This window comes from Lepidochelys kempii, chromosome 1, assembly GCF_965140265.1.
Source record: "Lepidochelys kempii isolate rLepKem1 chromosome 1, rLepKem1.hap2, whole genome shotgun sequence".
NCBI classification, from domain to species: domain Eukaryota; kingdom Metazoa; phylum Chordata; order Testudines; family Cheloniidae; genus Lepidochelys; species Lepidochelys kempii.
This window is the reverse complement of record NC_133256.1, coordinates 38220914-38237265: the sequence shown is the minus strand read 5'-3', so window position 1 is coordinate 38237265 and position 16352 is coordinate 38220914. Positions and strand designations below refer to the sequence as shown.

General features: G+C 44.9%; 1 protein-coding gene across 1 annotated transcript in view; it reads right to left on the bottom strand.

The window, feature by feature from the left end:
• The window catches only part of RNF17 (ring finger protein 17), a 203058-nt gene that overhangs the window by 91383 nt on the left and 95323 nt on the right, over positions 1-16352 (bottom strand). The window contains exons 19-23 of the mRNA XM_073339251.1: positions 15764-15902; positions 14015-14168; positions 12994-13109; positions 1615-1735; positions 263-383 (exon numbers count right to left, since the gene is read on the bottom strand). Of these exons, the coding sequence (XP_073195352.1) occupies positions 263-383; positions 1615-1735; positions 12994-13109; positions 14015-14168; positions 15764-15902 (651 nt within the window). The remainder of the gene's footprint in view (positions 1-262; positions 384-1614; positions 1736-12993; positions 13110-14014; positions 14169-15763; positions 15903-16352) is intronic.

Sequence of the window (16352 nt, the reverse complement as noted above, 5' to 3'; positions counted from 1 at the left end):
GCATTTAAGACTAGGATGAAACACCTATATAGTTAACGTTTACCTCCAATACCTTAACCTGCTATTTTTCGTCTAGTTAAAGACTACTCAAAAACACTCATCAAAAAGTATAAATCTCTAGCTGTTGCATTTTTGCTTAACAATAGTGTTTTATTAACATATAGACAATGTCATCAATGTCAGCTGGAAAATCCAGACTCAGACAATTCCAATCCCCCCCCGCACCACATACACAATGGTAGATTATAAATAGAATACTTGCCCTAGCACATAAGATGCTAGCTCTTCTTTAACTAGCTGACTGTTGAGACTAGAGGATCTCTTTCCAAGAACATCTGGGGAGTCAAAGAGTTCAACCGATAGAACATTATCTTGTGATACACCTCCAAAACAGATAAAGATAAAGATAAAGCTTAATTTAAAAAGTGTCCAGTAACGACAACACTGAGAAAGTTTGTAGTCTGAGGGGTGAGAGAGGGTGTACAGGTGGGTAGAGGCAGATAGAACATTGAAAAATGTAAATCTACCAAGGTCTGATCTGCAAAATAAAAACCACATCCAGTTTTAACGCAAATTCTTTAGACAGTCCCAACTTTACACCCATATCCATTAAAGATTTTTTTTGGTGGCTTCTACAACATTATGACCTAACAGCTAACTATTGCTCAAAGCTTCATTTATTAGGCAGTTTCCACATTAATTTTTTTGGTACTGACTTATATAAGAATTCCCATCTCACATAAAGTTACACTTTACCAAAAACAATAATGGGAAAAATCCCACGGAACAGACATGATTTGAAATTCAGCAGCACATAGTATTGGCCTGTTTCAGAGGAGCAGATCACCCAAACCTCCTCCTGTGGATAGCGAAAGCCATGAATAATAAGCATCTCTGAAATTAAACCCTACACATTAACGCAAACCAGTGTTTACACCACTTAACACTCACATTGCCCACATGGAACTGAAGACATAAATGGTGTTGTAATTTGGCTTTCAAGTCTATAAAGTTTCATTGCAATTACATTACATTTGGAAACTCTCAGCCAATCACGTTACTTACTGCAAATATGAATGTTCTTATTTTTTTAGGTTTCAGAGTAACAGCCATGTTAGTCTGTATCCGCAAAACGAAAAGGAGTACTTGTGGCTCCTTCGAGACTAACAAATTTATTTGAGCATAAGCTTTCGTAAGCTACAGCTCACTTCATCGGATGCAAAGCTTATGCTCAAATAAATTTGTTAGTCTCGAAGGTGCCACGAGTACTCCTTTTCTTTTTGCTTATTTTTTTAAGGTCAGGTTTTTAAGGTCAGGCTTAACAAAGCCCTGGCTGGGATGATTTAATTGGGGATTGGTTCTACTTTGAGCCGGGGGTTGGACTAGATGACCTCCTGAGGTCCCTTCCAACCCTGATATTCTATGATTCTTTGGTAAAAGGGCAGATCTATCAGCAAACTTGAGGGGGAGTAATTATAATAGAGTGGATTTCTCTCATTTAACATATGAAAGTATTTACTTTATTTGATATGCGATGATCTGAATATGCACAATGATTATTTATAATTATTTAACAATATTAGTTATGTAATAGACACACTACTGATAACTTACTAATGACTGAGCACAGCATAAATTTAGCTTGAGTCATTTCTTCAAATCTTTCCTTTGCTTCCCTACTCCATTCATTTCCTCCTTTATAGGATTCAATATGAGCCAGCTTGCTCCTGATGGCCTAAGTAATAAATCAAATTAGATACCTGTTATCACATATCCTCAGTATGCATTTAGGGCCAAATCCTTGTCATAAAAGGGAGCAGGGTGGCATAAGGAACCCGCTTACTGCCCAGTGTGGGCTAAACATATCATGGGCTTCAGTGAAAGGAGAAAGGCTGCCACTGGGAGGTTAGCACCCCTCATTCTGCACAGGTGGGTAAACAATGGGTACAACTTTCACCTCATTGTGTAGATTTAAATGGAATTAGTGGGCTGAGTCAAAGATAGTGCAGTGATAGGGTCACGGCGAAACACTAACAAATTAGCCATTCTTTGGATTTTTGAGTACAGAGATCTTGGCCTGCATAGTCTTATGGCAAACATGCTAGAAAATTCATGCCAAAGGCTGGAGAGTTCGGAAACCTATTAAATAGGATGTGCAAAAGAAAAAGGATAAAAAAGGCATTTTGAAATTGAATGATTATGCAAAACAATCAAAACTTATCAAGTCTCTTTTACAGAGAGATATCGTTAGTCTCTCTTATTTTGTCAAACAATCCTTCTTAGCAGAGAGAAAAAGTATTAGTTCTGTTGCTGAATTTTGAACTGACCCTGTGAGTTGGTGTTTACTTTTCCAGCTTTGGACAAGACAGTGTGTGGGGCTGGTGGGGGAAGAGGGGGAGAGAAGGAGGGGACAGAAGAGATACAACAGTAAAGCTGGGGGGAGAAAGGACAGTTACAATTACATTTTTTGTAACTGGTGCTCTTCCAGATGTGCTGCTTATGTCTATTCCATTCTAGGTGTGTGAGCTCGCTACATGCACCAGTGTCGGAAGTTTTTCCTCTCAGTAGTATCCGTAGGGGATTGGCTCTGGCAATCTCTGGAGTGGCGCACATACGCTGCAGTATAAGGGGCGCCGCCGGCTCCTCCCACCCTCAGTTTCTTCTTGATGGGAACTCCGACAGTGGGGAAGGAAGGCAGGTCATGGAATAGACATAAGCAACACATCTCAAAGAATACCAGTTACAAAAAAAGGTAACTGTCTTTTCTTAAAGTGCTTGCTCATGTCCATTGCATTCTAGGTGACTCCCAAGCAGTACCACCAGAAACAGGGAGGAGTTCATGGATGTATAGACTGCAACACAGCCCTGCTGAACCCAGCGTCATCTCTGGCCTGCTGGGTGATGGCATAATGCATGGTAAACGTGTGCACTGAAGACCATGTCATGGCCCTCCAGATGTCCTGGATAGGGACATGGGCTAGGGAGGCCGCCAAGGATGCTTGCACTCTGGTCGAGTGGTCTTTCACAATCAACGGTGGCTGGGTCTGAGCCAGCTCATAGCAGGTATGCATGCCAGGAGGTGATCCAGTTTGAGATAGTCTGAGAGGACACAGGAAGGCCTTTCATTCTTTCCTCTGTTGCTACGAAAAGCTGACTCAATCTGTGGAATGACTTGATGCACTCCAGATAGAAAGCCAGTACACATCAAACATCCAACATGTGTAGCCGCCTTTCCTCGCTAGAGGAGTGCAACTTGGGGCAGAACACCGAGAAGATGTCCTGGTTGACGAGGAAGGAGGACACTACCTTGGGCAGAAAGGTCAGATGGGGCCGCACTTGTACCTTGTCTTTGTAAAAGATGGCGTATGGTGGCTCCGATGTGAGGGCCCTCAGTTCAGAGACCCTCCTCACTGAGATAATGGCCACCAGAAAAGCCACCTTCCACTAGAGATGAGAGAGGGAGCATGAGGCCAAAGGCTCAAAGGGTTGGGCCAGTGAGCCTCGAGAGGACCAGGTTGAGATCCCATTGGGGAACCGGGTCTCTGATCGGCAGAAAGAGCCTTTCCAGGCCCTTCAGGAACCTGATCATCACGTCATGTGAAAACACTGATCGATTTTGAATATGCAGGTGGAACACAGATATGGCCACCAAGAGGACCTTGATAGAGGAGAAAGCGAGGCCCTGATTCTTCAACTGGAGCAGGTAATCCAGGATGGACTGGGGAGATGACTGGGTTGGACAGATACCCCGCTCTGCCGCCCAGCAGGAGAACCGCTTCCATTTAGCCAGGTAAGTAGCTCTAGTTGAAGGCTTCCTACTTTCCAAGAGAATCTGCTGCGCTAGATTGGAGCAGGCCTGCCCCTCTGGCTTTAGCCACACAGCAGCTAAACAGTGAGGTGAAGCGGGGTGAGGTTCAGGTGCAGGAGTTGACCATGGTCCTGGGACAGGAGATCCAGGCATTCAGGCAGTGGCCACATGGTGGCTACAGCTAGGTCCATGAGTGTGCCTTACCAGTGTTGGCGAGGCCACGCTGGGGCGACCATGACTTTGTCCCTCTTGATCTTTGACAGGACTCTGCTGATAAGAGGGTGTAGTAAGAAGAGGGCCTGAAACATAAGTCCATGTATCAGAGCCTGGTAAGAGGCCTGAGCTAAAGTAGTCAAAACTTTGCTGATACAGTATAAAGCGAAGTTAAGCTGAGAGCAAGAGGCAGGCTCTGCTCACAGAATCTGGCAAGAACAGGGCTGATATTGCAGAAACACATATTCCTAGGAGATGCAAGGCACAAAGCACTCACAGAGGCACATTCCAGAAGGGTGGTACCAGAACACCTCGATACCAGTACATTCCCCAAAAATAATAGGAACATGCTGGCCCATCTTAAGGATAAGGTCAGGATGACAGCATGATGAATAGAAATGTTTTGATTAAACCAACATGTACAAGGCAATGGGTGGCACCCTGACATGTCAGGGTCAATACATAATTTGTTTGTATCTGTGTATTAAGATGTACCTCAGGAGGAGTGTCTTTGGCCAGCCTAGAGAGCAGTTGGAAGTCCTGCCACTGACTGAGCTGCATTTATTGTCACAGGCATACATGTCTTAGTATCTTCGTAGAGCCTGCCAGGTGCTATTTCTGTGCTGTGTCGACAATAAACCTGGCCGGGCGCCTTCGCACCTGAACGGATTTTGTGGTCATTGCATGGTTCGCTCAAGGTCTGCAGTGCCACCTATCTGCGCAGAGGTGGAACACCACACAGGGAGAACACACACTCAGCCAAACATTTGACAACAGAGGGATCGGTGGGAAAGCATACAGCAGATCCTCTGCCCATGACAGGAGAAACACGTCTGAAAGGGTGCACTCGCATAGACCCTGCAGGGAGCAGAAACACCCACATTTCTTGTTCTGTTTGGTGGCGAACAGGTCCACTCGGGGAGCCCCCCACCTACGGAAGATAATCCGGGCAACCTTGAGATGGAGCACCCACTCAAGGTGAGACAAAAGGACCTGCTGAGGTGGTCTGCCAGTATGTTGTGAAAGCCACGGAGATGCGCTGCCTTCATATGGATTCTGTGCTGGATACAGAAATCCCACAGATGGACGGCTTCCTGACAAAGAGCCGATGATCACACTCCCTTGTCTGTTCACACAGAACATGAAGGTTGTGTTGTCTGTCAGGACTTGCAGCACTTGACCAGACAGCTGGGGAGAGGAAGACCCCGCAAGCTAGGGGGATGGCCCTGAGCTTTTTGACGTGTATGTGCAGCACATGTTCCTCCAGGGACCAAGTTCCCTGGGTCTGCATTGTCCCAAGATGTGCCCCCCATCCGAGGTCTGAGGCATCCGATATCAGCGAGACCCCAGGCAGAGGATTTGCAAATGGCACTCCTGCCATCACCCCCTTTGGGTTGGACCACCACTTTAAGGAAGCGAGTATGCTGCTCGGGATCCCAACCACCTTGTCCAGGTGATCGCTGGACGGGGAGTAGGCCTTTGCCAGCCACAGCTGGAGGGGATGCATTTTGAGCCTTGCTTGGTGGACCACATAGGTACACGCTTCCATGTGGCCTAGAAGTCTGATACAGATTTTGACTGTGGTGATCTGGTGCATGAAGAGGTCGGTAATTAGCTTGGACATCGAGTCAAACCTGTCCTGCGGAAGAAACATCCCAGCATCGGTAGAGTCTAGCACTGCACCAATTAACTCTATCCTCTGGACTGGGACAAACGTGGACTTTTGCTTGTTTATCAACAGGCCCAGAGTTGGGCACGAGTCCTGCAGCACTTTGACATTGAACTGGACTTGGAGCAGCCCTTGATGAGCCAGTCATCGAGATACAGGTAGATCTGGATACCCTGAAGTCTGAGGTAAGTGGCCACCACAGACATGCATTTGGTAAACACCCTTGGCGACGTTCCAAGGCCAAAGGGAAGTACCATAAACTGGTAGGGAGCGGTCCCCACCAGAAAACATCTGTGCCCTGGGAATATTTATATATGAAAATAGGCATCCTTCAAATCGAGAGTGGGATACCAGTCTCCCAGATCCATGGAAGGGACGATGGAGGCCAGGGAGACCATGCAAAACTTCAACTTCTTGAGATATGTGTTGAGGTCCCACAGGTCCAGAATGGGGCGGAGACTGCCTTTGGCCTTCGGAATGAGAAAATACCAGGAACAGAAAGAACCCCTTTCCCTTTCAATGCACAGGTACTTCCTCCACTGCTCTGACTTGTATAAGGGCCTGTACCTCCTGTCTGAGCAGCTGCTGGTGAGAAGGGTCCGGCAGAGGAACAGGGAAGGGCAGTGGGAGGGAAGATAAAAATAAACTGCAGAGTATACCCCACTGCCACCGTGCTGAGGACCCACCAGTCTGTAGTTATTGTGGTCCAAGCGGGGAGGAAAAAAGAAAGGTGGTTGGCAAAACAAAGAGGAGGAGGATCCAGCTTGAAGTCTGGGATGTCGCCTTCGGGCACACCTTCAAAATGCCCGCTTGTTCCCTTGAGGGAAGTAGGATGAGCCTGGCTGTGAGGTTGAGCCTGTCTGGTGGCCATGGTGGCGCATGTAGCCCTTGGTCTTCTTATGATAGGGTTCTGATCTCACCTGACTGGCAGATCTATGAGGTCGCTGTGGCTTGAACCTCTTTCTAGCAGGGGCTGGCATGTAGAGGCCAAGGGACTAAAGGGTAGTCCTAGAGTCCTTTAGCCTATGTAATTTTGTGTCCGTTTGCTCCACCAACAGGGCAAGGTTGTCAAAAGGGAGGTCCTGTAGTGAGAGTTGGGCTTCTGTGGCCAGCCCAGAAGCCATCAGCCACGATGCCCGTCTCATCGCTACCACCGTGACCAGGGACTTCGTGGCCGAGTCCGCTGCATCTGACGTGGCCTGGAGGGAGGTCCTCGCCACCATTTCCCTCCCCCTACCCCCAAGGACAGCCAGGAACTCCTAGCTTTGAGCAGGGGATTGTACTAGATGACCTCCTGAGGTGTCTTCCAACCCTAATATTCTGTGATTTTAACTCTGTCTTGGACTCCTCGGGCAGCATGTCTGTGAACTTGGTGATAGACTGCCAAACATTAAAATCATATCTGCCAAGGAGGGCCTAGTGGTTAGCCACTGTGACCTGGAGGCTGGCAGATTAATAAACCTTCCTCCCAAACAAATCAAGCCTCTTGCCATCTTTATTCTTGGGAGTAGGGCCGGGTTGTCCCTGCCTGTGTCTCTCATTGACTGCAGATACGAGGGAATTTGGGGCAGGGTAAGTGTACAAATATTCAGATCCCGTAGCAGGGACATAGTACTTCCTCTCCGCCTGCCCAGAAATGGGCAGGAGGGAGGAAGGGGTTTGCCAGAGGGCTTTGACCAGCTTTGCCATCCCCTCATATACAGGAAGTGCCACCCTGGTTGGGGCTACCGTGGCCAGGATGTCGAACAGGCCATTGGAGGGTTCCGCTAACTTCTCTGCCTGTAAGCCCAGACTTGCTGCCACCACCCTCTTAAACAGCTTCTGGCGTGCCACAGCTTCATCCATAAAAATTGACTGGGATGGTCCTGCCACTGCCTCATCGGGCAATGACGATGATGAGGCGGGGGGAAGGGTGGGTGAGACTTCCACCTCTGGATTAGCCTCCGCCCCAGTAGGAGGCTCCTGGGCACCGCACTCTAACCCCATGTCCGATGCCAGGGGAGGGTGGGAGATGGTCGCTGATCTCCTGTCTGACGCGCCTGACACAGGGCACTGGACTAGAGTCCCCAGTGCCCATGGAAGCCCCATGGGTTCCAGAACTGCCATGGGGGAGACCACTGACCCTGGGGCCAAGCACCAGCTGGCAATACCAGAGTAACTCCTCCGTGCTTGGCTGAGAGCGACTGGTTCAAAGGGCCTGATGCCTCTTCCTCTTCATCCAAAGAGAGTGAGCGACGCCCCGGGGACCACCGTGTTGCTGATGAGGCTTCGGAGTTGTCCTCCTGATGGCTTCCATGCCGCTCACTACAGGAGGACCAGTACCGGGTATCAGAGTCTCGACAACAGCTGCTCCGACGCCAGCGGTGGAGCTCGGCCGATCGACGGCAGGGATCCAGCAATCGACGCCTAGAGCACCTCGAGCAGTACCGAGGGTCTGGCGATCGGGAATGAGATGGTGACGAGCGACACCTAGATGAAGTCAGTTGGCACCGCAGACGCGTTGATGTCCCCCTCGATGCCAGGGATCTGCAGCGTTGTGGCTCCACTGGGGACCTGTGCCCTGGGGAGCAATGTCTCCTGTCTGGAGACCGGTGTGTCTCAATCCCGTACTGGTTTATGGGCAAGCAGTGCCATCCCACGGGGAACCAGTACCATAAGTCCTCCCACGAGTGATGCCGGGATCTCCAGTCAGCATGGGCAGGTTGGAAGCACGTCCCCAGGGATCGACGCTTCAATGTTGACCACCTGGGTGTCAGGGAGCGATGCCACACCGACGGGGACCGCGGTGCAGGTTCCAGCGCTGGCTTCCCCTTAGAGACAGCCATGTCAGAGCGAGGTATTGGTGGCACCAGCAAAGAATGCCTTTGGCCGCATGAAAGGCCACCAGGGTTTATGGGACTTCCAAGAACTTAGGACCTCTTCCACTAGATGGAGTGGGCAGTGGGTCCATTGGAGGGCTGGAGGGTCTGGCTGGGGGTGTCTATGCTCGACTGGGGACTGGAGAGCTGCTGTCCCTCAGGGTCTGTGCTCCTCTGCAGCCTTCGCCCTCACCCTGCGTGGAGCTGGGAGTGCCCTCTGTCCTGGTGCTTCTCAGGCTCTTTCACCGGTACCGGCGACTGGGACCAGCATTGGGAACTTGGTGCCAAAGGCGCACTTCACACCAATGCACGCGGTGACTTCGGCAGCTCGGAGATGGGCCCAAGGGCCAACTCCATGAGGAGCACTCTCAACCTTATGTCCCACTCCTTTTTGGTTCTTGGCTTGAAAGTCTTGCAGGTTCGACCCTTGTCACTGATGTGGGCTTCACCCAGACACTTCAAGCAGCTTTGATGCAGGTCATTAATCAGCCTGGGCTTTGGACAGCGCTCGCACAGCTTAAAGCCTGGGGAACGGGGCATGACCCGGCCCTCGGCGAAGTACCAAGAGGGGACTATCTAAGTTTACTACTACTAACACTAAAACACAAAAAGAACCACTTAAGCAACTATTTACACACAACGCAAAAGGAAACCACTGGGTAACGCAACACTTGCTGAGGCAAGGAGCAGTTCCAGCACTGTCACTGGCAGTAAGAAGGAACTGCGGGAAGGGGGAGCCAGTGGTGCCCCTTATACCGCAACATATGCACGCCACAGAGGGCGCCAGAGCCGGTCCGCTACGGATAAACTTCTGGCACCAGTGCACGTGGCGAGCGCACACACCTACAATGGAATGGACATGAGCAAGCACTTGAATAGTTTTTTGTTTTGGGGATATTTTTTGTTTTTGGACATTCTTAGGATGCAAGTCAGTCAGCCATGGACAGACATCCAGGGCTGGCAAGTTGGCCACGACAGCTGTTGCTCTGGACCTCACCTCACTTCTCTGGTCTGGGACGTCACCTGACTAATCTGGGCAGATCCCCACTCTCTCACCAGTCCTGGGCACAGCTAGCTAATGTCATCTTGTCATGCTGGCATAATTGATCTCAGGATCAGGTCAAAAGCAAAGAGAGGAGAGATGAAAGATAGTGAGGAAAGGAACACAAGGAAAGGGAAGACAGAGCAGGATCTCATAAGTATCACTCTGGGGTCCACCAGTAATGGTCAAGTTTCCCCACTGATGCATTGAGGGCTAAGTGTCATGATGACTGAGGCTCACCAGTGAAGGACAGAGTCTCTACAGTGAAGCAAAAGCTATTGGCCTTTCCTGAGGGAATCCTCCAGGAGTCAATTCCACCATTTTGATCACCAAAGTCTCTCTTTTTAAGGACCCCAAAGGCAGCAATGTGCAACATAGGTCATCACCTCATTTTTTTTGTTCACCAATTAAGCCTAATTTCTGACACACCAATTTTGTTCTATTAATTTCCGATTCCATTCTCCTCTTATTTACAAATAACAACAACCTTCACAGTCTTTTAGTTATACCAGTAGCCCTTTTTGTATGTACTAATCCAGTCTGTCTTTCATTTGTACCTTTTTCTATCAACAGTTATGGTTATAGGTTATTGTAACATTTTAATGAAATTTCAGCCACTTTACAGCAATTAAGCTCAGAATTGGGGCAGGCTCCCTAGACCTCAAATATTGCAACAAGCCCCCACCCTGCTGAGCTGGCATGGAGAACAAAGAAATCTGTTAGATAAAAGGGTTGCAAAAGGAGGATCCAGAACCAAATTGTGCCTCTGAGAGTCAGAAGCTGATTTCCTAAGCACTTTTCCTCTACCTAAATTCTCATCTACAGGGTAATATGCATATCTAACTACTACTTTCCAGGAGTCTTGAGTATTTCTGCAACACTTTATTTCAACAGATTTTTATACACCTTATGTACTTTATTGAAGTCTATTATTTCTCTATTAAGTGCCTGGTGATCGTGATTACCTTGGGATCCTCAAAGGCTTTATTTTTTTTAGCTATTACTATCATCATAGGTTTAGTCTAGGAACTACATTGAGGGAGGCAATGAAAGCTTGTTTGTATACATAAGGAATTTTCATGTATCATACACCCATAGGTTTGTTCAGTTTCTTTTGGATGAAACAGCCTCAAAAGGTCAGAAGAACATGCACATCTTTTCTTATAAACTACAAAATTAAATTCTCTGCAATTTTTCAGACTGATCCAAGACTATACATCAATCATCAACACTGCAAGATGTAACCAAAGGTCTTATTCATTGAACTTAAAGAACTAAGTAAACAAAACTAAACAGGATAACATTGTTAAAAGGAAGATCATGACTCAGGCTGATTAAATTATGATAATTCTTGCCCAAGGCAATTCCCTTTGACAGTGATTTTAACAGCAAGACATGACTGACTTAAAAGTCATTAAATGGTCTAGGGAGAAAAATAAAGATATTAATATTTGTTCTTGAAAATGAATTCAAACTGTAATGAAAATGGTCTTCTCACCTTTCGAGGATGAATCTAGAAGTTTTATATTTATATGATAATAGTAATAACTAAGAAAAGATAAAGCCTTTGAGGATCCCATGGTAATCACGATCACCAGGCACTTAATATGAAAATAATCAACTTCAATAAAGTACATAAGGAAAAATGTGTTGTAATTGAGCACTGCAGAAACACTCAGACTCCTGGAAAGTAGTAGTTGACCTGACAGCAAGTGTGAAAAATCAGGACGGGGTGGGGCGTAATAGTAGCCTATATAAGAAAAAGACCCAAAAACCGGGACTGTCCCTAAAAAACTGGGACATCTGGTCACCCTAGAAAGTAGTGACATGAAGTCCCTCCAGTCTGGACTTAGGGGAGGGGCTTAGGCAAAATATGTGATCACATAATTAAAGACTGTATTATAATGCACACATGCAAATGAGCCAAATTAAGGTTGTACTGGCAACCTTAATTCTGGCATTTCCTAATTTTTGAATGATTGCCTTGGCAACCTTGTGCTCTTATTTTTTGTATGTAATTTATGGTTTTTTAAACTTAAAACTGAAAAAAAAACCATCCGCAGAAGTTAATCATGTGGACCATACTGACTGCCCAGATGGGTCACCAGCAGGACCTTTAGATCCCACAATTCTCTATCATTTTAACTAGTGGAGTAGCACATAGCAGTAGAAGGCTGTTATCTTCTGCATGGACCTGCCACTTGAAGGGGATGGGGAGAGAGACAGTTTGCCAGTGGGTTTCACAGCTATTTCTAGATAGCAGAGGAATGCGGAGACTCAGGAATAATGAGTTCAATTCCAGATTTGGTGGGAGAATATGCTCTAGTGATTATAGAACCTTTTACCCTTTTATTCTGCAGCCTCTTGCATCAGAGAACTTAGCTGCCAAACTCTATCAAGACTCTATTTAGAATAAGTGCCCTGAAATTTTTCAGAGAGTCTAGTAACTAAGCCAGATTTGGGCAAACTATCACAAATGTAAAAGGCATGCTAACACTTCACCCCTGCCAAAATTTCAACTCCTTGTTCTAAAGCATGGAAGGCACTAGAGCTTCTCAACAAAATGCACATAAGAATATTTTGCCACGAGCAAAACATTTTCCCCTAACCTCATTCTCAAAAACATTTAAAATCATTTTAGTTGAAACATCCCCCCCAAAAGTTTTGCCTAAAAGTCTGGCAAAGGTATAGGACCCTGTTTTCAGTTGGTTGTAACACAAAGTGTTGGGCGAGCTTAACAACAGGAGTTGTTACCTGTGCAGCCTATAATGGCTTAAGAGACACAAACTTGAAAAAAATCACATTTCTGTCTGAAAACTTTTGTACTCATAAGTAACACCCAAAATTACTATAATTGAAAGTTAGGACATTTCCCTGTTTTTTTCACATTATGTATTTGATAACACTTTGTGCATGGTCAGTTTTGCTGTTCCCCTGCATTGTCAATTTCTCCCTTGCTGAAAAGGCCCTTATAAACATCAGAGAGCATAAAAAAACCTTAAAAACAGTTTTCCCCACCAAAATTCAGGACATACATTTAAAGGGTGCTTTAGCAAATATGGGATAATTTTCTGAAACTAGTGAAAGCAAACAAAACTGAGCTGACTGTTATTGTAGAACAAGTGAGGGTCTTTGAAATTTGACTTTGATATTAAAATAACATCTGAATTAATTTAAAGGCCAGTGACATAAATAAAATGTAAGTGCAAACTTTCCATCTCACTTGTATCCAAAGCATTTTTAAATGCTACACTATAATGCATTTAAATTAAAAAAAACCAAAAAAAACCCAAGATTTCTGAGTTGAATAATTTGGTCTTTACTTACATTAATATCCTAACAAAGGAAATCCTTGGATGCTACTAAATTTTAAGCTTTTCAATACATGCAAATAAAAACTTACCTTTTCTGGAGGGCTCAAAAACTCATCTTTAATTTTACGCATGTCTTTAAGAGTTATTTTGGCAGTGTTGCCAAAGTCAACGTATTTAACTTCAACTTCTTGATGCCCTGGCAGTCCTTCAGAAAACATTACAATTTCAGGTACACAAATCAGAAGTTGTTGACATTGTAACTATCATCAGGTATATACTAAACATCAATGGTCAGAATTTCAAAGACAGATGTACGCATACATTGTGTGTGCATAAAATAGCACATTCTGAAACAGTTTAGATCCAAAATCAGCAAAGCTGCTACAGCCTTTAACAGCCAGCCAAATTTCCCCCAAATCAAGAAAAATCACTGGATAAAGTAAAATGTTAACAGTTGGTCCTAATACCAGCCTCTCATATTTCTTATGTATGGGGTAGGCCAGGCATGTGGTTGAAACACACTGCTCAGGTAATTCCTCGCTAGCAGATGGCCCTTTGGGGATCATATCAGTGCCTAGCACAGTGGGGTCCTGGTTCACGACTAGATCTCCTAGGTTCTATGGTAATATAAATAAATAAATAGTAGCTGAAATGTAATTCAGATCAGCCTCAAACAATGACAAGGGGACAAACTGGCCACCAGCTGCTCCAACTATCAGAGCACTGCAACCACAGTTTTTTTGTGGCTCTTCTGTATCTGCTACACCCAGAGACTGGGCACTGCAGAAAATTGGGCTCTGTATATAGTGACAGTTATGATTATGTTTGTTATTGAAATTCTACTGTATATGTGTATAGATGGAACAAAAACATTTATAATACCTTATAATATGTAAAGCAAATTAATAGCAAATTAGCAAAACAAAAGAAAGTAATATCAAACATAGTTTATAAGTTTCTAAAGTTGACTTTTAGTATTGACTTTTAGTTTATTACTAAATTTGCAGCAGTAAAAGTGACTATTACTTATTATTCAAGTTCTGACCAAATGCGACTTCCAATTATTTGACTGAACACCACAATTAGATAACCAGTAACTAACATACTTACCAGTAACTTTTGCTCTGTACCAAACTCCATCTTCAAACTTCGCTATACAGGCTTGGCCTTCAACAGGACAGAGAATTTCCAGATTTTCTCCATCATCATTTTTATATACTTCCTCAATTTTCTTCAGGAGAACTAAAAAGTCCAGACTTTTTATCTAAAAGAATGAAACAAACAAACAAACAAACCAATACTACAGTAACTTACTCATCAGAATAAGCCACAGACATTCAGAGTGTTTTGGGACTTTTGGCATTCAATTCCAAAAGAGAGTTTGAGCTCAAAGGCCACAAAAGGCAATGACTGTCACAAAGGGTGCAAGTGTACTAACCAATGGTCCAGTTTTTGAATACTGCCCTGTTTAAATCTACTATAAAAGGAGATTTTGTAGGCTATTCTCTAATACCACGGTTTGTGTGATGCACTTAATTGATGTGGACACAGAAATAGAAAAACATACCATAGTATGCTTAAATAGAGACCAAAACTTTATTAAAAACAATTAACCAATAGAGATCTACGATCTAAACTACTCAGCAGGGATGTTCCAGTGAGGATTTCATCTAGGAACCAATGGCCCTAGGCTCTACAAACCTACAAGTGGGTATGAGGTTAATGCCCCCTCTACATCCTTCAGGCCCACCCAAGGATTCTGGCTGGAAGCCAGAGTCCCAAATTGTTCTCCTCCTCCATGCAGGGGGTAGGAAAGATGAAGGGAGCCACGCATCGCACTGCACCATTATACCTCCTACTATGCAATGTTGTGTTCTTGAGCCCACTGCGTTACACGGATTTCACTTTGGACCCTTTTTAAACCCACCAACTGCATGGAACTCACCAAAGTTGCGACAAATGTAATTTAAACCCTAAGGCCAGACCTCCAGGATGCCAGATAGAAGGTGAAAAAAACCCAAACAATAGTTTGCCAATTTTGTCAAAAAGGAAAAATCCTTTCCAGACCTCAAATAAAATTTGGGTGATCAGCTTAGCTTCTTGGATTGTAAGAGACCTAGCTCATTAGACAACCGTGGGGGAAGGTGAACTGGAACAGACCAAAATGGCTACTTGCCAGCAGCAAACAGAAGCACCCCCTCAAGTAGGCAAGAGCCAACCAGTCAACCCACCATGAACCCTGCTGTCCAAGGGCAGCAGGAGTGCGTGGAATAGGCTCCAGTACCCAGATAATGTGAAATATCCACCCTCCTTCCCCATACTGTGGGGAAGAGAGGGAATGAGAAAGCAGCAACACCTCCCCACTCTCCCATTCACACATGCCACAGGCCATGGGGGGGAGGAGGAGAAGAGAGCAAGCCAGGAGAAGCACGTACAGCATTGCCCCAGCAGCTCCTGCTTGAGATCCCCTTATCTCCCACTTGGGTGGGAGGGAAGGAGAGAAGGGGTGACTCCATTGCTCCCAGATCCATCAAAAAGACACCCCGGCTAACAAGATGAGGTTTTTATGAACTTGGTATGGTGCCACAATGAATATTTCCTCATTTCCCTCTTTAATATTATTTAGGGTCAGAATCCCATTGTGATAGACACTGTACATATACCTAGAAAGTTTCTATATTATAGGTGGGGATAAGAAAACTGACTAGAACTTTATTTTTTCAGGGTGAAGGGGTAGCAACTGATTATTAGAAGTCTAATATCTTGTTTGGTGGCTTAATGTTTTATTGTTTGGTTATTTAAAGCCCAGAAATTTTAATCAATATTTTAATTAAATATACAGTATTTCTAAATACTTACCAACTGAAGGTAGAAATCACTAGGACTATTGATGTGACAAACTACAATGGAGACTTCTGTCATTTCTTGTGGCAATGCAGGTGGACAATATTGCAATGCCATATTATTTTCCGGTTGACTAGGAAGCTGTGATCGAAACCTAAGGAGAATAACGGTTGTGAATAAATTCTGTCAAAGCCAGTTGTGGATGAATGGCATCTTTGTGTGAAATTTTCTATGAAAGGCCTAATGGACCTTTTATTAAAAAACTCAGTAACCATCTGGATTGGCTAGTAATTTCATGGGTTGTTAGCTGTTACAGTACTGCCTCATATGAGCCACTCTTGAACTTTGCTGTTTGTAGTGCTGTGCAGCCAATTTCCTCTTTTCCAATAACAGTGAGTTTCCCCAAAAGTAAGACATACTGTGGGGTATATGTGATTGCTGCTTCTTTAAAGCTTTCCAAACTAGCTTTTAGTCATTGTTTTTAGGCAACAGTGTGTGTTTATATTATTTAAATGGGTTAGAAGCGAAAGGCTTGCCTTTACTACTTAGAATAAAACACTGTTCCTTTAAAATGTTTCCTTTCCCTTGTTTATTAAGAGGGAAT